Raw genomic sequence first — 23,443 nt, 5'->3', positions numbered from 1 at the left:
AAGCCCTCTTATATCCATTCTCCTGTTTCAACGGTCATGATCACCATAACCCCCCGAAACGAAACATTATCTTTCTATGCTAACACGTGGAGACGTGTCCATTTAAAAATCCCCGAGGTCCAGACTAATTCGTCCCGCGTGCCACCAACTCCACATGTCTGACAGGAGAATTCCCCAATCTAGAAAAGCGTGCACCAGGGGTGTTAAATAGCGATCGCCGGATATAATTGTGACCGCTTTCAACTCCCGCTTCACGAGGTAACATCGTACAGGAGATGGTTCGACAGAGGAACTCTGCCTATCCTTTAAAATGGACTGCTTCTTCTCGTAGTTTTAGTTTCGTGTTCTGTAGTTTTCTGCACTCTTTTCCCAGTCACTCTCTTTTACTTTGAAAAATTATTATTCGGAAGCGTTATTCACGCTCCAGTCACTCATTTACTTTGTTGTTAAAAGATGCATTTTTCTAGTTTGATTCCCGCTTTGGGAGGTCTTGTGGCTGTTGCCACTGCCTCGCCTCACCTTCTCCCCGGAGTTGGCCTTGGTCTCGATGTCGATGTTTCGCTTGGAAAGGGTGCTGAGGCTCCTGACACTGCCTCCAAGGGTCTTGACTTGGCTCCTACCAAGGCTCCTTTGAGCCAGAAGGGTGGTCTTCCTTCCACCTGCAGCTTGGCTAACAGCTGGGAGAACCATGTTCTCTTCGACGGTATCGCTGCTCCTGCTTCTGGCGCTGCCGCCGCCATTAAGCTTGGCCTTAACCTCCCCAAAGCTCAGATTGAGGGTGATGCTACTCTTGAGCTTGTGAAGGACTTCCTCCAGGAGCCTCGTGTCCGAATTGGTCTTGGCGCTATCAAGGCCTACCTCGAGCTCGACATCTCCGCTTCCGCCGCCGTTCATGAATCCATTGAACTTTTCGCTTCTTCCGCTCTTCAGCTTGAGATCCCCGGCCTGCTTGAGGCTGAGGCCGGTGCTGCTCTCGCTCTTGACCTTGTCGTCGGTGTTGATGCTGCTATTGACCTGTCCGCCGGTGTCTACCTCGCCTTCGGTGAGGAGGCTTTCGTTGAGGTTTCTCTTGTCACCAAGGAGATCGTTGACGTCTCCCTTGAGGGTCTTGTTGCCAAGGCTCTCCCCATTGGCGTCGCTGCCGAGGTCGACCTCTCTGCTGAGGTTTCTCTTACTCTTGGTCTTCGTCTCCGAACTGAGATCGATCTCGAGGCCGAGCTTGACATTCCTGTTCTCGACATCGAGGCTGGTGCCAAGATTGCTGTCTGGGTCAGCCTTTTCGAGTACACTGCTGTTCTCATCGCCACCGACAACTGCGCTGTCTCCGTCGATGAGCTCATTGCTCTCACTCTTGGTCTTGCTGTCGAGCTCAACGTTGAGGTCGGCGACATTCTCGACATCAGCCTTGCCCCTACCCTGACCATCACCCTTGCTACTGCTGCTCAGGCCAAGGTTTGCCAGCCCAACCGCGGTACTCCTGGTAACTTTATTGAGAAGCAAGGCAGCCCTGCCACCACTCACACTCAGGTCGTTTCTCTTTCTACTGTCCCTGCTGGAGGCTCTGACGCTACTGGTTCTGCTGATGCCACTGGCTCCGCTGACGTTACCGGCTCTGCCACTGCTGATTCTTCTGACGCTTACCCCATTCCTGGTGCCACTGGCTCTGAGACTTCCCCTGCAGGTGCTGAGACTACCAGCTCTGGCTCCGGCGCCTATCCCATCCCTGGCTCTGGCTCTGGATCCGGTGCTTCTGCTGGTGCTGAGACCACTGGCTCCGGCTCAGGTGCATACCCCGCCGGCCCTGGCTCCTCTTCCGCTCTCGCTAAGCCCCAGACCACCGGTTCCGCCGCTGCTATCGTCCCTGCTCACGGCAACAGCACTGCCACCGGCGATGTCACCAGCACCGTCACCTCCACTCACGTCTACACCGTGACCAGCTGCGCTGCCTCCGTCATCAACTGCCCTGCCCGCTACACCCAAAAGGTCGTCACCTCCACCATCATCGAGAGCACCTACGTCTGCCCTGCTACCGAGACCGGTGCCGTCCCCGCTACCACCACTGCTCACTCCACCAAGGTCCCTGTTCCCGTCACCACCATCACTGACACTCTCACCACCATTGTGCCCTGCAAGACCCGAACTACCAAGACCTTCCACCCTCCTACTACTCCTCCTCCTGCTCCTACCGTCACCATCGTTGACACCACCACCTACTGCCCTGAGGAAGGCAAGACTGCTCAGCCTTCTAAGGGCCAGTCTACCTTCCAGGTTGTGACCACTGCTGCCCCCAGCACGGAGGCTTATGAGGTTCCCAGCCATGCTGCTCCTACTACTGAGGGTGAGGAGAAGCCCACTGCTGAGGTCCCCGTCCCCGAGAAGCCTACCGCTGAGTACCCTACTCCCGAGAAGCCCACTGGTGGCAAGCCCGTCCTCCCTCCCGCTCACAGCGTCCCTTACCCTCCTAGCAACGGAACCGTCTCTACCCCCGTTCCCGTTGTCCCAGCTCCTGTTCCTACCACCGCCGTTCCTGTGGTTCCTGCTCCCGTTCCTACCGCTGGCTATGCCCCTCCTCCCGTGGTCTCCCAGCCTGGAGTTGTCCCTCCTCCTCCCGCTGCTGAGACTCCTGTCGCCACTCCCGTCGGAACTCCTCCTGCAGTTCCCGTCAGTGGTGCCAGCGTGGTTCGCACTGGCTTCATGCTGGCTCTCCCAGCTGCCCTTGCTTTCTTCATGTAGATGATAAACGGTTAAGATTACAGGATCTATGTATAACACTTAGGTAACGGGACTTGGATTAGCAATAGTTCATGGTTTCTTTAATTTTTAATATTGCTATGTCAACCAATCTTTACCGAGACCTCTCAAGTGATTAAATGTTATCCACCATTAAATTTTGACTATGTGACTACAGCACTCCTAACCATGTCGTAATCCTCCATAATGGCCCTGGCCTGGGCCCTCATTCATCTGATAGATGCCATTTGTCCATCCCATGGTTACCGGATGTAAATTGGTCTCGGAACGGACTCTTATCTATTGCTGTTTTGGGTGGTCATGATATCGCCCACTATGCTGGTTCTGTATCGCCTGGCAGAAGGATCCTCCTGAACTATCACAATATTACCTTTCCTCCTTCTATGCACAGTCATGCCGAGCCTTCCAACATCGTGGCCACGGTATGGAACATCTGTCGTTGCAAAACTTACATCTCGCAAAGATGGTTCCCAACCTTCCACATGTCCATAGGACCATCATAGTTTTGGCATATTGGCTCCACCGTGTTTAGCGGCATTGTTTAGTGGTATCCATAGTCTTGTAGTCGGTAAGTAATGCCAAGGTGCTCCTTTATGGTAGCGAGTTGGAGAGCTGGAAGTCCCCTATTGGCTGCTGCTGGCCTGTTGACGGCTGTTCATCCGTGGGAAAGGTAACTCGTGAGCTCTAGTTTACCGAGCTCCACTGAACCTTTGAGCGAGGAGTACATGGATCGTTTGCTGTATCCGTTGATATCCGTCCCAGCATCCGACAGAAACTTTGTACCAGACTTCGTGTTCGCGACGGACAATGACCAACGGATGTGAAAAATTTACGGCCTGGACATCCTTCTGGTGCCAAAATCTGAAGTTCGTCTCATTTCCAAGCTATCGGGGAGTTTAATATGATATGATGACGAATAGATTGGAGATGTCGGCAGGCTGCTCACTTGTACACCAGCAGGAAGTAAAACGTCAGCTGTAGCAACTATTAAGAAATTGTGGTATAATGTCTATATTGGAGCTGGATGTATTATTTGCAGTTGCGACCTGTGGCTAAGAGCTCATAATCACGACATAGAACTTATTAAAACTTTAGCCATGCCAACAACTCAGATTGTGGAGAAAAGCTATAGAATACTCACCTATGCGTAGACTAAAGTCTAATGATATCTTGTAGAGATAGGAACTCTACTCTTTGCTTGAATGATTAGACTGTAAGCCATTCACTTTACAAAGTCAAATAGACCTTATGACCCCCTCACTTCAGATTGAAGATAAGCTTCCAGCCACGGACCTGACCAGCAAATCACACATTCTCCGATATGCCTAGGTATAAGTACTTTGAAATTTCCGTTCTCCCATCTCGACCCAACATTCTATCACCAACATACTCCTCAACCTTGTTCGAGCACCATAACGCAATTCGCTATTCTTCTTGGAATTACTGGAGTCCGAGCATCAGAACACGCCATGGAATGTGATAGAATCCTCGCGGCAATCACCGGATTGACCATAGTAATTCCGGTGGCCATCATTATATTCTGCAAGGTGTTTGGCTACTGTTAATGTAACACCTGATTTGAGGGTCCTACTTTTTACTCGATCCACGTGTGTTGCCAGACTTCCGTCCGTTTAGCGAGTATTTGAGAGCTGACTTGACACCTGGTGGTTAGGATATGAGTATACCAAGCCACAGTGATGCAACCAGAGACCGCGCCTCTAAATATTGGACCTTACGGTCGCTTTCGGCACCAGAGTTGAGGAGTGGAGGAATTCATTGGCTTCCCCTTGGCCAGGAAGTCGAGGGTGGGGATCATGCTGAGAAGCGATATCAGCCACTTTGTACGCTACCTTGACGAGCAAAATAAACAATGTGTTGTTTTTAATGGGTTAACCCTATGTCAGTGGGATATCAGATAAGGTTATTTTCACTACTCAATTACAAAACTTGAAAGGTATCGAGGATAAACCTTTTTTCCTTGACAGGTATTCTCTTCATGCTGTGCAACCATCACTATTTACTCCTCAAACCCGATGATCAATGACAAGCTTCTCACGACTGACTTTCCCATTCCATACATCACGAATACCTTGAAGCCCCTCCTCAACTCCTTTTACAATTGTAGTCCTCGGAGCCTCCCAATACTGGTCATGATTCTCGACGAGCCAATGAATACCCTGTTCAATACGATTCTGCCACTGGATGATCCTATTCTCCTCTCTATTTCTCTCCTCATCGCTTCGAACTTGGCTTTCAACCGCAAAGTCAAGTTGGTCAACTGTCCTGACACTCAAGGTAAACTTCCATGTTGGATCCTTCTTCACGAGGAGAGTTGATATCAGACGGAGTTCTTCTGAAGGTACGTTGGGATCACAGCACTGGCGGGAAAGACCTGGCGAGCTTTGATCGTATTTATCTTCTAATGCCCTTTCTTCTTCGGGCGTAAGACCTTCAAAGACACCGAGACCTGTACAAACTGTGTCGAAGACAGTCTTTAGTGACTTCCCAGATGACTTTAAATAGATACGGATATCATCCACGATTGTTGCACTTCGATAGTCAAAGACTTCGTCGGCACCAAGCTTCTTCAAGGCGTCATGGTTCTGAGGTGAGGCAGTCGTGATAATAGGACCGAAACCCGCAGCTTTAGCTATCTGAATAGCAGCTTGGCCTACAGCGCCAGCACCGCCCCAAATAAGAATTGGCTCATTCTTCGGATCGTTGCCAGTGATGCCAGCGAGCGGGAAGCCATACCCAGCCACATTGAAAAGAGCATCAAAGGACGTTGCACCGCCAACAACAAGCGTTACAGCGGTGATGGGATCAAGATGCTCAGGCCTGTCAAAAGCCATCAAGGGCTCGGCCAACAGGAAACTCTGATGAGCACCTAGATAATTGGGTCGGTGGTCATATGGCAGCGAAAAGCCAAAGATCTCTTGCCCAACTTTGAAAGGAGACTCGGGCCCAACACCTCGAACGGTGCCGGTGTATTCATAACCAGCGACGTATTCTGACATTCCCATGTATGAGTGACGAGTATCAGCTGGGTTGATGGCTGAGTACTGCACTTCCACAAGCGATTGTGCCTTTTGGGGGATGTACGGTTCTTCGATCGTGCGGATCTCATGTTTGCCATTTGCAAGCATGTAGATGGCTTTGTTTGGACGAGACATATTAATAACTTCTTTCGAGAAAACAGATAAATTGAGTTTGATGAACTGCAAAGGCCATGTTCTTCAGTTATTATTAAATACTCTAGCATAACGTTGTACGACGGGTCAACCTTGACCAATCATTTTGTCGATGATGAGGGTGAAACCATAAAGGCTGACGACCGGAAATTCCGCTCGCATTTGCTTGGCGATAACGTTATGCGTTACAAGACGTCTAACCGAAAAGAACTTTGACACTCAACTCTGTGCCCCTCGAGTTGACGCAATAGACCTGCGGAATTGCGACACGCGATACCAGTAGAGCCTTGAATTAATAATACATCCAACATAGTCTGCGATCATGTCATGTCAAGGTCGGAGTGCTTACATAACGCATTCTCATTGGTTCATCTCATGATGATCATTCTTCATCGGCGTTGTTGTTTGTAGGGACTAGACAATTCTATTTTATGGTTTAATAACACCGACCAAGTTTATCTTCACCGCGCATAACTTAGTAGAACTTATGGTCTTACATTATTCGATCCTTTTCCCATCAGATTCAATCTCCCCATTCGCGCCAGATACTTCCCCGCCCACTTCATTAATCGCCCTATCGAGAAGCCCACTACTAAAATACACTGCCTTTAGCCAAACCTCACTGATCTTAGAGATCTTCTCCGCCTCGACTGTCCAGGTGGATCAGGCACCGGGTACGGCGGCTCAGGTGCTCGAGCAGGTTCTTCATCCAGCTCATCTTCCGTCTGGACATATGCAAACCGATTTGGTCTCACCTTCTGTTGATCACCTTCTACAATCTTTCTTGCTGGTGGTCGAATGTCACTTTGGCCGACAGTTGGTTGACTCCTTCTCCTATCCTGTGATGCAACACTCTGTGTTGAGCTGATCCTTGTACGGGCAGGTCTTGAGGTGGCGACTTCTCGCCTGAACTTTTCATAAGCTTCGTCTTCTTCATCTGGATCAGGTAACCTGGTAGGGCTTTGTCGGGCTCGGCCTTGATTAGATGGCTGTGCATCCCGTAGTGGTCTGCTCCCTGATGGGAAGGTCTGGTGACGACGAGGCATCGCTCGACTCAGAGTCGGCGATGTAGGCTCGTGCACCGATGAACCTGAGGCAACAGAAGGCTGACCCCTCAGAACCAGGGGCCTTGACCTGCTCTCGTGACCTTCTGGAAATCGCTGCAGTGTTGGCTCATCTTCAAATCTATCCTCAAGCTGAAGATACTCAATGATAGTGTCTAGCTTCGACCCAATGTCCTGAGCATCTCTTTGGCTGACCAGCGCCATATCTCTCTCATTCTGTCCTATGCTCCCTTGAAGAAGATCAACTATAGTCTGCCTTGACGAACGACCTAACGATTCTTGGTACTCTGGTCTCTGTCTATCTTCGAGTAGTCGGTAGATGATACTTGTGAGTTGACGAGACCTTTCTCTTTCGATGTTGAGAGATCTTGTGTCGTCGCTTGTATACTGACTCGTAACTGATGGGCTTCTTCGTGGGCGACCTGGGATCCTTCCTGGGTCTGATTGGATCTCAGCTTGGTATACTTGTCGTTGAAGGTTTCTGAGTTCGGCCATGATATCTGTCATGGTTATGCCATCTTCTGACAAAGCTCTGTCCCTGGTGGATATAGACGGTCGCCTCTGCCGAGGTCTTTGACACGGCCCACCCCTTCGAAGGGCGCTCAGATTGGGTTCTGTCTGCGGCTTCGGTTGCCGGGAGGGTCTCGGTCGAACTGGAGGTCTTTTCGGATCCCGTGTTGGGTATTCAGGGTACGGCGGGACTTCCTCCTTATACCTGTAAGAATCGGCGGGATTATATCCTGGGTCAGAGTATCCTGAAGGTGGAACATCGTATCCAGATGGAGAAAAGTATTGGGGGTTCTGAACACTTGCTCTCGGGACAGAGAAATAACTTCCCCCTCCGGGATAGGTATATGGACTAGGATAACCAGCCGGCGTCGGGATGTTTGGCGATGGATAGTAAGGTGTGCTTGTGTTAGTTTGATACGCACCCGGTGGCGGAGGAAATGTATTGGGGTCGACGCCGTAGCGCATGGCCTCCCTCATTAGCGGATCGCCCGGGACTTGTGAAGGCAAGTCGTTGGTATGGGTTCGATAATGCGCAGGCTGTTTATGCCGAAGTTTGTGTCCACGGTGTGATGTTTTGGGCTGTTTGCTTTCTTTCTTGCTTGAAGAAGCATTCTTGGTTTCCTCCTCGTCATGTGGACTCTCTTCTGGGTGATGACCCTCTGCGTCATCTGATGGCGGGGGTGTCGACACCATAGTGACTAACCAATCAGGGTATGGAAAGATCGAACTGAGAGAAAGATCGGGTGGATTTCTGACAATAATTAGGAACTGTTGGAGACTGAGTATCAAATTGAGGATCCGCGAGCTTATCTTGATCTGGGCCGAAAATCCACAAGTTAAATGTGATGAGGCTCTGCTGAGGTTGCCTCTTTTCCCTTAGGTCGCAAACGACTGACGTGGACGAAGAATGCCTTACGAACCGAATGCATCTACTATTGGCCTCTGTCCTCCCGCTGTCAGTGCTGTATCTTCATTGCCCGTGTTGCGTTTTGCTGCAGATGTACAACGTTGAGCGACGCATTCTTCGGCGACATCATTGGTGGCGTGATATCTTCATTGGCCACTAAAACCGGGAACGGGTGGACTTGGTTGCAACCGAAATGCGAGCGTGATCATTTGCATGAATTAGTCAGGTTACAATGAGGGATAACTTCTTCCGGTCTTTGCTGACGAAGAAGTGTTAGGCACGCTTTCTCAGTGATAGGAGAAGTGAAAGCGACTGTAAGAAAGACGTTGGAGACCCCATAACTACTATGAATAATTGTTGCAAAACATTGAACGTGTTTGGGTAATGGGGCTGCCGTGAATCCCAAATTGAGGCCATCTGGATGTCGAAATGGGCAGATGCTGACCACCTTTTCTGCACGTCGTACATGTATCGCCAATCGCACGGCCCCATCCGCTGCATGTGCATGTACCGTTCTGCGGCAAGACTAATTCGACTGGCTGAGTCAGAATAAACGATCATGATTGTCTGCTGGCAGAGATAAGAGGAGTAATATTGATTTTCCCCCGATGAACCCGTTGATGACAAGTCTCTTTACCCATAACAAGGCGTGTCCCATTCTACGATGCCGCTTTGCTCTTTCTGGAGAGGAGCTATGATTCTACCTCTAACACTGCCAAATCTAGCTAGGCTTCCCTCGGAGATAGCCACAAGCATTAAGCCAAAAAGCCCATCTCGATCCAACTTTTGATATACAACCTAATCAAGTCATCGCTCACCATGCCTTGCTTTGCAAAAGTGGGCGAATGCTCTCTTGCCTTTGCTGTCCCCAGCAGCAATCCCCCGCAACTCATGCGTACAAAGTTTGTCTCCAAGAACTCAACGAGCAAGTGCGCGGGATTAGCTCCATGGGGATTGTTCTGCTCTCGCTCAGGCCAATTCCGCACAGCGTCGATCCACTCCTCAAAGTCAACGATTCTTAGTGCATTCCCCGAGACAGCCAGAGCATCGGCGAGAACGGCGGTGACGTCGTGCCAGGGCTGTCGAACGGGGTTCTCGATGTGATAGATGGGACACAGAGACACGGCATCTGGCTGGGCCAGTATCTCAAGTAATGTAGTGGCCATGCAATCGGCAGGCGTCCACCCCACGCTTCCTGGGAGATCTGGTAGGGCCCCCAAGGCCTGGGACGACTTGATCATGAATGAGACGTGCTCCATGGGATTCCAGTGGCCGTTTGTCGTGCTTCCAGCTATCTGACCAAGTCGCACCGCTGTTGCACGGAAGCGGTCCGGGAAGCGATGAAGTGTCGCGTCTAGCATACGCTCGCAGATATACTTGGCGTCTCCGTATCCCGTGGGTAGAACACTGCCTATAGAAACGCGCTCTTCTGGCACCACGGGTTTCCCTGTCAGGAGCGGGTGGTGCCCAACCGTAGCGATTGAAGAAATGAACTCAAACGTCACAAGCGAGTTTCGTGATCGTCGGGCTGAGATGTCGCGAGCCAGACGGAGCATGTTTGCCATTATGCGGAGCTGCGGCTCGAATCGCTTGACGGGCCACTTGGAGTGCATCAACCAAGCATTGTGAATGATGTGCGTAGCGTCGCGAATTAGTGAAGAGTAGTCTTGATCGGACAACCCCAGGTTCACAGCATGTGACAGGTCGGTCTGCAGAACATGAAGCTTAGCCAATGCCTCGGACGGAAGCTGAATGCCTTTCTTTCGCAACGCTTCAATCTGCCGCTCTCTTGCATCTCGTTTGTTTGGACGGTTCAAGCACACAACCTTTGTGGTATCTGATCGGAGAGCAGCTTCGGCTACTAGATGTGCACCCAAGCCACCAGTGCCGCCGGATATCACGATGCATTTAGAACTGGGCGTAGGGTCTGAAACTGAGGCAGCTAGAGCGTTTGTTATAGACGCTTCGAAACCTTGGGTAAGGTCACGCACGTAGTTGACGACAACTTGTTCACGTGCTGCACAGTCGAGAGATGCGATGTGCTGTTGGTCCGTCTGTCTCACATTGAACAATTGCTCGCACCTAAAATCGAGTCAAGTAATTAGAGTGTGGACGAAGTAAATAGAGCAAATGGGGTTTCTTCTCGCATTGTAAGATAAGACGATATGTACATGTAAATATCTCCAGCCAGGCCTCAAAGAAAAGAACAATGGACTCAATGTCTGCAACTCACCTATTATCCGGATTGGACGCAGCCAATATCAGCTTCTGTATCTCTGTCTCCTGCCTCGCACCGTCCGTCCAGTCAACATGGCCGTATCCAGAAGCATGTAGGTCAGCCTCCCACCTCGACTCATGCGTCAAGGCGTGCTGACGGCCATCTTCAAACAACCACCATCCCTCGAAGAGACCAAAGATAAGGTCTACCCAGTACGGTGTACGCGTCATCTCCATCATGAGGAGAAACCCGTCGGGGCGTAGGGCTCGCCGCACATTCTTGGCGCTTTCGGTCAAGGATTTTGTCGCGTGGATGGCGTTGCTCGCGATGACAAGGTGTTGAGTCCCTACCAAGTCTGACTCTGGTGCCTTTTCAATGTCATGCACGCGGAACTTCATCCACGGGTATTGCTTGCCCATATTCTTCCTTGCTGCAGCGACGAATGAGGGTGCCAGATCAGTGAAGGTGTACTCAACAGGTATCTGCAGTCGGGCTAGTAGCGGCACTATTCGCTTGGTGGTACCGCCTGTACCGGCACCCATTTCCAAGATACGCAGTGGTCTACTTGCGTTTGGCTTGAACTCATCAGACGTGGTCTGGAGCATATGGACCAGACGAGTGACGAAATCCTCCATCTGCGCGATCAGCGCACGGTTCAGCGGCCACTCTGCGTACCAGTCACTGACGAGTTCGCGGCCTTCACTCGAGCCAAAGATAACCTTGACACCGTCTGTCTCACCTAGGAGAACGTGCTTCAGGTTCTTTCCAGCATAATAGAGGAGCTTGGTGGCCGATTGCTGGTCTGGTGCCCGCTGAAGTAGCTCGTCTTGCAATTGTGCACTATGCTGTTGAGGGAGAGGCACAGCCGTTCGTGTGATTGCTTTCCCGTCTATCTTGATAATTTGAGTCTCCTTCTCCAGCATCTTATACAGGTGTGTCACCAGCTGTTGATGAGCTTTGTCATGTCGAATACGTGTGACTTGCTCGCCTGGCTGAGCATCGCGTAGTCCAGCGCCCAGAGCCTCAAACGTCTCGAGTGTCAGTGAAATGGTCAACTCTTCCTGCAGCGGTAGTATCTCTGCCACATAACAAGTCTGCTGTAGCTCTGTTATTCGGTCGTCTGTACCGGCCTTCATCTCATTGAAAGCCTCCATGACAGTCGAAAAGGACAGCTTGAGCTCGTCAAGATCTCCATGCCACTCTTCCTTGTTACCTCCAGACTCTGTGGTGGGCGCCACTGAGCTGCTGTGTGTCGTGCCATCTTCAGAAGTCGTGGCACTCGTCGTGTCCCTGTCAGAGGAGTCGTCGGCTTCCTCAATCGGCTCTGCAGCCAGACCCATGGCTCCGGCAGTGCATCCGATCAAACCGGGCAAGTCAGTGACCATGAGAATCTCAGCATCGGGAAGCTTGACACTAAGCGTGGACTCAATCTCATTCACCATCTCCATACCCGCTAGTGAATCGATGCCTAGATCTGCAAGGATGCTGTCGTCTTGGATCTCTGCAATCTCTAAACCTGACAGGTCGGCGATGACGGCCTTTACTTTCGCTGCTAGGTCCAGTAACGCGTGCTGTGAGGACTTGGGCTTGCTGTGGTCTGCTGGGGCCCCGTAATGACCTGTTGGCAAATCGACTGGCGCTGGTTGCGATATCGAGGAAGTGCCTTCAACCGCGCTGTGCACACTGCTCGATGCTGGTGTAAACACAGGCGCTGTAGGCGACACAGCTAATGGTTTCGATGGGATAACCTTGGTTTCCCAGGAGGACATGCGGATCAAAAGCTTCTCCATAGATGGCCTTGAGATCTTAACATATGAAATACCGAGGATGACCTCGACGAGGGCGCCAGTGACGGCATCAAAAACAAACACGTCTGTTAATGATTGCTGATCCGAGGGACGATGATGCATGGCGAAGGCGTCAAACTTGTCGGGTCGGTTCTCAGTAGAATGCCACCTCATCCATTGGTCAATACGATTTGCCAGATATACCTCGTCTCGACCATGGTCTTGCATGCAGTTGATCCACAAGCCACCGAGCTGGCAGAAAGTATCCGCGAGATGAGGATCAAACCATAACTTGGGGTCTTTGTTGAGACGAATGACATGACCTGCCGTTTCGTTACCATGGCCAGCCATCTTCTGCATACCACGGAACTCGTCGCCATAAGCAACAATGTCAGAGAACAGGCGGTAGATGTTGCGGTTTCCAAGCACCTCTTCTGCCCGCGTGGTCTGTAGGAGGTCGGTAGCACGACTGTGTCTGAAGAGCCTCTCGAAATGCACCAGCTCGCGCTTCACCGATGAGTCGTCTGGTGTACTAAAGATCACCTGGCCAGTGGTATGCACGAATCGTGCCTGACTAGTTCGCTCATTGTCGGTACTGAATACTTCAAAACGCCAGTCGTGACTTTCTAACGTGGATGTATTCTTGGTGATCTCGACCCAGGTCGATTTCCCTGAGTTGGCGCACACTGGGGAGTGATATTCTACATCCCGAATTTGTGGTTGGCATTGCATCGTCCGATAGTCTGGATGGATGGCTCCAATAGCGTCAATTACAAAGCCAATCTGCAGAGTGGCGGACAGTATCGGCGCAGTCTGTAGTGTAACGTGTCCCGATAGCAGTTGCTGATATTTCTCTGCATTGGTGTTGATACAGAACAGAGCTTGGTTTTGAGCTACGCCGTCTCGAAACCCGTGAAATGCCAAGAGTTGGTCTGGATCATCTTCTCTCTTCTCACTATCCTCGCGAGAATCGTCCTTGATGGTCTGGGCGCGAGGCGGGGCCCTCAGCTCCATCCAATGTCGCGAGTCAGGATCGAACTGGTACGGTGGTAGAAACAGAGGGTATATATCTGCCTGAAGCCGCCTCTGCGAACTATGGTGTGCCCAATGCTGCACTGGTAAGCCAGCCTTCCACAGAGATTCCGTGGTGTCGGTCAACTTGTTCCAGCCGTCTTCGCAGTTGGAGATATTGACACCATGAAACGAGAATGAGTCCTTGAAGTCGATGAGTGCGCGAGCGGCCATGTTTGTTATTGTAGAGTTGGACCCTGCTTCTAAGAAAATACAGGGAGAGTCGCTGTAGCGTGTGGCCAAACGTCTAGCGGCGTGATGAAAGTAAACGGGATTGCGCATGTGGTCGGCAACGAATTGGGCTGATAACTCGCTTACTGTGGTGCTCTCGGCAGTGGCGAATTCGAGAGGAATCATAGGCTTGCGAAAGGTCAAACCTCTCCCGGCAAGCTTCAACTCGTCGTAAATATCGTCAACGAGCACCGAGTGGAATGCGTTTGTGACGCTGAGCTTCTTGCTCTTGACATTGGTCCGGCCTTTGAGTTGAGCAGCCATAACCTCTATAGCACTAGTCGACCCCGCAAGAGTAAAGCTTCTTGCCCCGTTATAGCAAGCAATTGTCACAGGTCCGTCTGAATGAGTGCTGTTGGAATGCGCAATCAGTTGTTTCAAGTCATCGAGATCAGACTCAACTGCTAACATAGCGCCTCTGTCAGGGCCCCAAGCATCTCTGACCAAAGTTGCCCGACGAATGATCATTCTCAGCGCATCTTCGAGACAGAGGATCTGTGATACGCAGAGAGCTGTGAGCTCGCCGAAACTGTGGCCTAAAAGTGCAACTGGTCGAGCACGGCAGTCCATCCAGCTGCGCGCGCAAGCATATTGCGAAGCAAACAGCATGGTTTGCAGTTCGACTATATCCAAGACTGGAGTCTGCTGAAAGATACCGGGAAAGATGCTAGAGCACCCCAGGGACTGCACCACAGCGTCGACGTGGTTGAGATGGCTTTGAAACACGCTGAAGCTATCGTATACTTGACGGGAAAGGCCGACATGCGAGGATACCTGTCCCCCAAAACACAGAATGACGTTTGGAGTTGTCACCGAACGGGATGAGGACTTGGTCGTTACGTTGGCGTTGTAGGCTTTCTCGTACGTAGCTAGGGCTTGGTCCAGTTCTCCAATGGACCTTGCGGTGAGCAGCAGCCTCGAGTCCAAGGTGCGGTTACTCTGATATGCAAGATTGAAAGCGATGTTGGCCAAGGAAGTGGCGTTTCCGTATCGAGAAACATAGGCCCGGAATGCTGCCACATAGCGACACATGCTCTTCTTATCAGATGCGGCAAACCAAAAGGGGTACTTGGCTCCTGCAGGCATCTTCACATAAGACTGTGCCCCTGTCAGATTCCTAGGCTGCAGGATGACGGCAGAGGCATTTGACCCCGAGGCACCATAGTTGTTCAGAAGAGCGGCACGGAACTCTGTATTCCATGGCTTTGTCTGGGTTGGTATGGTGATCCCATCTGCTGGCTTTGCATTGAGGGCTGGATTCACCTTCTCAAAGCTAGCCTGCGGTGGAATCGTCTCTCTGTTCATCATGAGCAGGATTTTGATCAAGCCAATGACGCCAGAGGTGCATTCCATATGGCCAACTAGCCCCTTGACTGAGCTAAGCATCAGTTGGTTGTCGGATCCGCGGTTTGGACCACCGAGGACGCGCCGGATGCTGTCATACTCTGCAGGGTCGCCGACTGCTGTACCGGTGCCATCTAGAAGAGTATTAGTAAAAGGCCTTACCGAAAAACAACGGAGGAAAAGGGATACTAACGAGCTTCAACAACTGAAATCTGCGATGGCTTCACGCGAGCCTTGTTCAACACCCTGACGAAGAGATGACTCAGCGAAGGGACGTTGGGCACAAATATCGGTGTGCAACTCTCATTCTGCTGGACACCAGTCGCGGCGACGACGCCCAAGATGGGGTCGCCATCTGCAATAGCCTTGCTCATCTTTTTGAGGAAGACAGCTCCAACGCCTTCACCTCTGCAGTATCCATCGGCTTTCTCGTCGAACGGTTTGCACTGGCCAGTCGGGCTCAAGAACGAACCAGCAGCCAGGTTCTGGAACCACTCAGCCGAAGTCATGATATGCGATCCACCCGCAAGCGCCGCCTCGCACTCGCCCGACAAGATTGACTGACATGCTTGGTGCACCGCCACCAGAGACGAACTGCAGGCTGTGTTGATGGTAAGCCCTGGCCCAGTCCAACCGAAGAAATGCGAAATCTTGCCAGAGATGAAACCCTGGAGGTTTCCCGTGGCAGTAAAGGCGTTGGCTGCGTGAGAAGCGACGTTGTTGTCGTAGTCGCCAAGGCACACGCCTACGAAACAACCAATGTTGTTCCCAGGTGTATTTGTCGACTGGAAGTATCCGCTCTGCTCAACGGCTTGATACGCGGCTTGCAGAAAATGACGCTGTTGCGGATCCATCGACGCGCTCTCACGCGCACTCTTGTTGAAGAAGCGGTGGTCGAACTGATCGTGGCCGTCTACCAGATTGGCAAACCACTTGCGCTTCATGTTGGGATCGGAAGTAGTACGGAACGGTCCGTCATCGAAAGAGAAGCGAGACCCGGCGATGCTGCCAGGGCTGATATCTTGGTGCTGCGACTGACCGGAAACCAGTAGATCCCAAAATTCGTCCAAGTTATTGGCACCCGGGACTTTGCACGACATGCCGACAACGGCAATATCGCTGTCCATCCCGTTACGGCTAGATCGTGGTTCCATTCTAGTTCCTGGCGCGATCATGCTGTGGTTGATCTTGGATGACAACGATGGAGGCACGCTGCGCTCAGGTCCAAAGTCAAGTACTTGGCAAGCCTTGTTACTGGCATATGCTGTAGAAAAGGCACTGAACCATTGAGGTGGCTCTAGGAGTATTGAACGGATTGCATGAGTGTGTAGCGCACCGTCTTGCAGCCGGGACCCAGTAGCATCGTGAGACCGTGTCGGTATGGTCAGGGACGTTGCTTGTGGGAGCTGAAAAGCACTGTGAGTATCGCAGAAGGCTATCAGATCTCCTGCCACGCTCAAGTTCTCTGGGGAGTGAAAGCGGCCAAGTAGACTGATTTCTGACGCACTGAGGCCAACGGCTTGTAGTCGACTCAGCAGATCCAACAGATCGTCAGTGCAGACTGTGACAGTGGCGCGGTTCTCGTCGTAGTTGACTGAAATGTACGCCTGCTCGAAATCTGCCAATATGCGTGTCATCATTTCGCGTCTCTCGGCTGAAGCCCAAGCAACACTCAATGATTTGTAACGTCCTCTTTCTGAACCTACATCAATGCCATCAACTGCAAGGCCTATCAGCAGCCCCAGTCGTATCGCTGCAGCGCCATGTTGCCGCAACTCCGCCATATCTTGTGAAGCAGACACGGCAAAAGCGCTGAGCATACCTGTGCACAGACCGATCGTCTCCATACCAGGTACAGGCTCAGCCCATCCATCGCCATCCGCTGAGCTCTTACGCCGCATAAAGTCGACATACTGAGCTAATTGAACAGCGACTGCAAGGGGGACGAGCAACGTGTTGGAAAGGGGAAATGACGTTTCTAGGGGACGCCCTGTGGTGAGATACTCGCACAGATCGGCCAACTGTCCGCATGCCAGGCGACCGGATGCTTGGTGGAGGGATTGGGTGGCAGCGAGCGCTTCTTCACAATCGTGCGTCAGGTTTTGGAGAATCTTTGCTATCCAGAGGTTGTCTTCGACCTCGGTCAGATGCTTGCGCAAATCGTTGAGGGATGAGATGTCAAAAGACAGGGGGAGAGACCCGAACAGCAATAGCGTCCTAGGGTCTTGGGAAGTTTCGTCGGCTGACATGTTGAGATTCGGCGTGACGACGTTAGGGAATTTGGGATTTGGATATTACTTTTTGTCTCTGCCTTGTGCAGCCTTCTCCCCTTCTAACTCTTAAATCAAGCTTCTTGTTGTTCTTATCAACCCTGCTGTTTTCTCTGAAGGATCGGTGTACGTACTTTGACCTCCATGTGCTCAGTCCCCTATCTCCGGATATCTTCTCCGAGAGGCAGTATCTCGCGCAGAGGTTTCGGCTACTTTTTATCATAAAAAGATTGCTTACCTTTATCATATTTTTGTCTCCGACCAATTTCCGGAATATTGTCGGTATTAAATGTCATATTCTTTTTTGGGAAGAACAGAAGCTGCTCAGTAGATGTGCTTACTTCCTCCCGCCCCTCATTAGACTCGGCTTAAAGCAAATTCTTCGGACATTTACGAAATCAAATATGGCGAGACCGATATTGCTTTTGCTTTTGGCGCTAATCACAAGCCAGACGCATAGCAAATCGGGCCTAGATAGCTCGGGCATATTGCTCTTTTTTATACTTGCCCTGAACCATATCAACACTCTGATTTTAAAGTGTGATGTTACTTGCTTCGTAGTATCATTCTCTTTTGCCAAAGCAAATAGGATTAAACAAAATGGGTGACACTACGCTTGGTGATACTAAGCCGCGGATCGCCATCGTCGGCGGTGGCGTTGTTTCTATGATCTTAACCTTTGGCCTGATCCAGCGAAAGATACCAGTACGCGTGTACGAACAAGCTTCTGGGTTTCGAGAGATTGGGGCGGGCTTTGCTTTCTCGGCATGTGCCCGTCATTGCAGTACGTAGCAACCATTCTACAATATCCTACCATGTCCAAGCCCGCAACTATAACTCCACCATCTACCAAAGTGACTCAGTGATTTATCAAATTCCTTGAAACTAACTGGAAATGCAGTGGACCTCCTGAACCCCTCCGTCACCGAAGCCCTGAAGCGATGCGGCGCTGTGCCTATCTCAGATGAGAACGAGAAAGACAACTATCTGCGTTGGATTGATGGGTACAACCAGCATCGACTGGATGACCTCAGCTACCAGAAACCTCTCGCCCAGATTGGAGGTGGCGGCTTCCGAGGCTGCCGACGAGATCAGTTCCTCCAGGAGCTTGCCAAGGATCTGCCACCCGGAGTAATCGAATTCAGTAAACGAATGGATACTTTGGAGCATAGAGAAGATGGGAGTATTCTCCTGACGTTTGCAGATGGTACTACAGCTGAGGCTGATGCCGGTATGTTTGTCTCAGATTGTTGACCTCACACAGCTAACATCGATGCAAAGTCATTGGGTGTGACGGTATCAAGTCCAATGTTAGAAAGTCTATCCTGGGTATTGAAAATAAGGCATCATACGCCCAGTACACGCACAAGGTTGCTTATAGGGGTCTTGTCCCAATGAGTGCCGCCATTGAGGTCCTCGGACCTTGGCTAGCCAACAACTTCCACCACCATATCGGCCCCGGATCACACGTCACGCATTACCCTGTGGCAAACCATCAAGCTCTCAACGTCGTCATCTTTCTGTCTGATCCAGGGCCCTGGTCTGGCGACAGCAGCATGGTGTCTGAAGGCTCCCGCGATGAGGTTGAGGCTGCTCTGCATGACTGGCACCCAAAAGTCCGAAATCTGGTCAGCCTGATGCCTACTAAGCTGAGCAAATGGGGATTATTCGACCTGGGAGATTATCCGGTGCCGACATATTATGACCGCTCTGTATGTCTTGCGGGTGATGCCGCTCATGCAACCAGTCCACATCATGGCGCAGGTGCTTGTTTAGGTGTAAGTGATTGTCCTATACCAGACACCGAAATCTCGCTAACTCGGGATTAAAATTACTAGGCGGAGGATGCTCTTTGTCTCGCCACTCTTCTTGAGCAAGTGAGCAAGCACCCAGTAGGAGAGTTGAGGAATTCTGTCGAGGTTGCATTCGATACCTTTGACAAGATGCGTCGTCGACGGACTCAATGGCTAGTGAACAGCAGTAGAAGGGTATGTGATCTGTACCACCAGCGCGAGTGGGCAGATCCCGAGCGCTGGACCAAGGCAGATACGTGCTTTGAAGAGATCCGAGACCGCTCGTACAAGATTTGGAATTTTGATGTTGAGGGTATGGTTCAGCAGACGCTTGAAAAGTATGAGGAGCGACTACGGGGACAGCCTGAGATTGCTGAAGGGTTCAGTGAAGAGGATGGCTACACTTTGTAGGTTCAAGACAGTCTTGTCAACTATACGGTGCACTCTATGTACAGCGCAGAGGTCCTTGGAATAGTTAACCATTAGTGACGTGTTGTTATTACATTCGATAGTCGTTGTACACCTAAGGTTTTTAAATAGCCTTTTCAAGAGACTACCGACATTCCATCTTTTACATGTACTTACAGAGGCAATATTCAAGGCATCGCCAGATGAGATCAACTTGCGAACTCGCATTGAGGGATACAAACTTGTGCAATCTCTCTATAAAACCTATTACATGGGCTTCCTAACTGCACATAGAAATGGTGTAAATTTTACAGATTCCATATCCCAAACCTCCATTATCGCGTAAGGGTTCTCGTCCAGCCACCCTCTGACTTCACTTTCACTGTGGCTCTTCCAAACCATGACACTACCGGTGATAGTTGGGGGAGCTGGGTCAGATCCCGAAGACACCGTCTCAACTGTCGGGCCAGCCATGACCAAGCGACCCAAGTCAATCTGAGTTTTATTCGCCGTCATATGTGCTACTAGATGAATCCGACGCTCCTCGGCAATTTTGTTCCCGGGTTTGTCTGGAACTTGAACTAGCAAGCAAGGTTCAAGCGTAGGAGGCATTCTTGTATATTGGCAATGGTAACTGCATGAAGGGTAAGTAGGTCGTCGTTATTTGAAGAGTATACCTAACAAGAAACATACGGCAGTGCGAATTGACTAATGACGTGTAGGGTAAGTTGGTAGTTGGCTGCTGACGGAAGACGCTGACGCTTATGTGTCTTTGATAAGATGTTAACTATACATTATCTCGGAGAGTATTTTGATGCACATGCATAATCGGGCCATATTTCGATTTATCGGTCGAAAATCGCGGTTCATTCGCTCACATTGCCGGAAATCTTTCTGTCACATCTGAATACTACTTTTCTTATCATAGAAAATGACCGACAGCGTGTGCTTAAAATTAAATCGTGTCGGAAGCCGAACCAGGAATCTTTGCTCTTGATCCAACTTATCTTCTGCTGACCACCACAAACATGCTTGTTCCTACCACCAAGACCATCATCCTCATCACAGGCGCCAATAGCGGCTTAGGTGAGTTTCTGCAATACAACTTAGTTATCTCTAGTAGAACAATCAAAAATAATGTATGATAGGTTATGAGACGGCAAAGGCACTCTTCTCACGTCCAGAGCCTTGTCACATCTTGATGGGTTGCCGGGGTTCCTTGACTCGGGCCGAAGATGCGATTGCTCGTTTGAGAAGTCTCATTCCTTCCAGCAGCTCCAGCGCTGAACCGCTTTCCATCGACATATCGTCAGACGAGTCTATCACCTCAGCCTTCAAATTTGTAGAGCAAAAGCACGGCCGCGTTGACGTGCTGGTGAATAATGCCGGTTCGTTTGCCAGGATCACATTCCTCAAGTGCAACATTTACTGATCAACATGATGCAGGCCTCGATCTAGACATGGCTGTGAAATCGGGCCAAATTTGCGCCCGTGAGGGTTGGAATCGGACGTATGATGTGAATGTCACAGGCACTCATCTGTTTACGCAAGCATTTGCTCCTCTGCTGCTCGCTTCACCGGCCCAACAGCCGCGTCTGGTGTTTATCACCAGCGGCTTGTCATCTATTTCCGAGCACGCAGCTGGCACCAGCCCCAAGTATGCGCAGGCCCCAGCGGGATGGCCGAAGCCTGAAACCCCATGGTATGCATACAGAGTGAGCAAAACGGCAATGAATATGCTGGTGGCTGAGTGGGCTCGTCTTTTGCGAGACGACGGTGTGGCTGTCTTTAATGTATCACCTGGGTTTCTCAACACGGGCCTTGGTAACGACAGAGCTACAGGGAAGGAGGTGAACAAGGCTGCCATGGGAGCCCTGAATCCCGTTATTGGAGCGGAATTCTGCGCAGATGTCATTCAAGGCAGGAGGGACGAGCAAGCCTGGCCTACGAAGGTAGTTAGGAAGGATACGATACAGCCTTATTGAAGAGCACACATAGCCAAATCGAATCTAGTCTATGATCGTGACAACTTGAGTATAGAATCCACGTATAAGTGCGGAAGACTTGTAACTGTTTCCCAGTTCTTCATCGTTTCCCTATGAGTTGCCCCTTGGGCTTCCATTCGTGAACTTCATTTTGAGCCACACAGTTAGCATTAGAATCTTTTGCTTGGAGTGCGGTACTGAGAGAACGTGCAAAATAGTTGGTTGAGATTTGATAGTAAGAGAGATACTAGAAAGTATCACTTTCGCTCGGTCGGAATCGAGAAGCCTCAGGCTAGGTGGGTGACGCAACCACATGGGATCCAATTCTGGTGATTACCGGAGACTATCTGATTCAATTACTAGTCGGGGTATAAATCCGTTGTTCAATCATTGCGATGATTACCCTCGGGACATAATTCTTGACTGGCCTCGGTAAATGAGCGCCTGGAAGTTAACTACTCAAGGCACCGGATTTCGCCTTGTTCCGGGTCAGTGATGAATTATTGTCAGAGCTTGGTTGAAATCATACGATGATTCGTGTAGCACTTGACTATCAAATAGGGTTATCTACCTCATGAGACCTTTTTAAGCTAGAATACCAGGTAGATCTTTCACTAAACTATAGCACTGAGATAAACAGAAATCTTCTTGACATCCCATCACATCATGGCTAATATCGAGGCTCTCGCAACCATACCTACGGTTGACATCAGTGCCTTTCTAGATGCTGATGCATCAGCCGAGGCTCGTGAGGCCGTCGTCAAGAACATGAGCGACGCTTGTCACATCTACGGCTTCTTCAATCTTGTCGGCCACGGCATTCCTGAACATGCCATTAAAGAAGCCTTTGACGCAAACAAGACGTTCTTTGCTTTGCCCGAGGACAAGAAGATGGAAGTCTGGATCAACAAATCAGTTGGTCGTTCTTTCAGAGGTTACGAGCCGCCTCTGATCCAGACACACCACAAAGGCCTTCTTCCTGATACCAAGGAGGTAAAACGTCACGTTTTGGCATTTATTCAACTTGGATGCTGATACAATACTCTCTAGACTTTTATGGTGGGACGAGAAGTTCCACTGGAGGACCCGGATTGTGGCTCTTTCTCGACTGGCCCTAATCTCTGGCCCTCAAGCTTGCCCAAGGAGAAGTTCCGAGACGTGATCATGGGATACCAGGAAAGAATGGTGGAGTTGGTAGGCAAGCTTCTTGAGATCCTTGCTCAGGGACTGCCTAAAGAGTGGAATTGCCCACCCAATGTCTTCGAGTCATTGCTCGAGAAGCCGTCTATCCCCATGCGGTTCCTTCACTACGCTCCAGTGCCAGCACAGGACAGCCGTCAGTTCGGAGGTAAGGCCACCATTGCAACATTCATGACTATGAGATGCTAACACGTGGTTTAAAGTCGCCGACCATACTGACTTTGGATGTGTGACCATCCTCGCACAGGAACCGGGCACGACGGGCCTGGAAGTGTACTATCCGCCATCCAACTCATGGGTCCCCGTTCCCGTCAAGGAGAACGCCTATGTCATCAACATGGGCGACATGATGCAGAAATACACCGGGGGCTACTATCGTAGTGCTCGTCACCGCGTGCTAACCAACACAGACAAGCACCGCCATAGCGTGGCCTTTTTCCTTAACGGAAACCTCAAGCTGAATGCAAAGGCACTTGATGGTTCTGGGGCAGAGACTGTCGTGGGAGAACATATCCGTGGACGCTTGATTGAGACCATGGGATCTACTGGAAAGTTGCTTGAACGAGAGGAAATTGAAGCTATGTAGAGGTCAACTGGGCGCCTTGTAGCACCAATGCCCATGTCTATATGTTGGAGGGGCACATGTACACACGATCTTTCAATTTGTGGTTTTTCGCAAGCCAGTCAAAACTACTACTCTACTCCATTATAAG

General features: G+C 50.5%; 8 protein-coding genes across 8 annotated transcripts; 4 read left to right on the top strand and 4 right to left on the bottom strand.

Moving 5' to 3' along the window:
- The first annotated feature begins 268 nt into the window (after positions 1-268).
- On the top strand, positions 269-2,876 carry BKA55DRAFT_576925 (uncharacterized protein). The gene has a single exon (XM_046193538.1). The coding sequence runs from the start codon at positions 454-456 to the stop codon at positions 2,731-2,733; it is 2,280 nt and encodes a 759-aa protein (XP_046045834.1). The 5' UTR covers positions 269-453; the 3' UTR covers positions 2,734-2,876.
- A 1,899-nt stretch (positions 2,877-4,775) lies between these two features.
- BKA55DRAFT_519896 (uncharacterized protein) lies at positions 4,776-5,924 on the bottom strand (the record flags this gene model as incomplete). Its single annotated transcript, XM_046188374.1, has 1 exon — positions 4,776-5,924. The coding sequence occupies one exon, from the start codon at positions 5,922-5,924 to the stop codon at positions 4,776-4,778; it is 1,149 nt and encodes a 382-aa protein (XP_046045833.1).
- Positions 5,925-6,550: 626 nt separating this feature from the next.
- On the bottom strand, positions 6,551-8,209 carry BKA55DRAFT_519417 (uncharacterized protein; the record flags this gene model as incomplete). The annotated part of the gene is made up of 1 exon (XM_046188344.1): positions 6,551-8,209. The coding sequence occupies one exon, from the start codon at positions 8,207-8,209 to the stop codon at positions 6,551-6,553; it is 1,659 nt and encodes a 552-aa protein (XP_046045832.1).
- An 817-nt stretch (positions 8,210-9,026) lies between these two features.
- On the bottom strand, positions 9,027-17,323 carry BKA55DRAFT_706487 (uncharacterized protein; the record flags this gene model as incomplete). Its single annotated transcript, XM_046200691.1, has 5 exons — positions 9,027-10,505; positions 10,657-14,304; positions 14,335-14,353; positions 14,387-15,208; positions 15,268-17,323. The coding sequence occupies 5 exons, from the start codon at positions 17,321-17,323 to the stop codon at positions 9,179-9,181; spliced, it is 7,872 nt and encodes a 2,623-aa protein (XP_046045831.1). The 3' UTR covers positions 9,027-9,178.
- Positions 17,324-17,944: 621 nt separating this feature from the next.
- Positions 17,945-19,548, top strand: BKA55DRAFT_666006 (uncharacterized protein; the record flags this gene model as incomplete). The annotated part of the gene is made up of 4 exons (XM_046197764.1): positions 17,945-18,128; positions 18,246-18,575; positions 18,626-19,122; positions 19,246-19,548. 4 exons carry the CDS (start codon positions 17,945-17,947, stop codon positions 19,546-19,548), a joined length of 1,314 nt encoding a protein of 437 aa, XP_046045830.1.
- Positions 19,549-19,796: 248 nt separating this feature from the next.
- On the bottom strand, positions 19,797-20,277 carry BKA55DRAFT_576918 (uncharacterized protein). The gene is made up of 2 exons (XM_046193537.1): positions 20,239-20,277; positions 19,797-20,179 (listed from the first exon to the last, which is right to left on the bottom strand). The coding sequence occupies exon 2, from the start codon at positions 20,155-20,157 to the stop codon at positions 19,813-19,815; it is 345 nt and encodes a 114-aa protein (XP_046045829.1). The 5' UTR covers positions 20,158-20,179; positions 20,239-20,277; the 3' UTR covers positions 19,797-19,812.
- An 87-nt stretch (positions 20,278-20,364) lies between these two features.
- Positions 20,365-21,545, top strand: BKA55DRAFT_576916 (uncharacterized protein). Its single transcript, XM_046193536.1, has 3 exons — positions 20,365-20,631; positions 20,694-20,933; positions 20,992-21,545. The coding sequence occupies exons 1-3, from the start codon at positions 20,574-20,576 to the stop codon at positions 21,528-21,530; spliced, it is 837 nt and encodes a 278-aa protein (XP_046045828.1). The 5' UTR covers positions 20,365-20,573; the 3' UTR covers positions 21,531-21,545.
- A 651-nt stretch (positions 21,546-22,196) lies between these two features.
- BKA55DRAFT_519801 (uncharacterized protein) lies at positions 22,197-23,316 on the top strand (the record flags this gene model as incomplete). The annotated part of the gene is made up of 3 exons (XM_046188366.1): positions 22,197-22,523; positions 22,581-22,878; positions 22,934-23,316. The coding sequence occupies 3 exons, from the start codon at positions 22,197-22,199 to the stop codon at positions 23,314-23,316; spliced, it is 1,008 nt and encodes a 335-aa protein (XP_046045827.1).
- Positions 23,317-23,443: the final 127 nt, after the last annotated feature.

This window comes from Fusarium redolens (genome assembly GCF_020744475.1).
Source record: "Fusarium redolens strain MPI-CAGE-AT-0023 chromosome Unknown BKA55scaffold_14, whole genome shotgun sequence".
NCBI classification, from domain to species: domain Eukaryota; kingdom Fungi; phylum Ascomycota; class Sordariomycetes; order Hypocreales; family Nectriaceae; genus Fusarium; species Fusarium redolens.
This window is presented reverse-complemented; position numbering and strand designations above follow the sequence as displayed.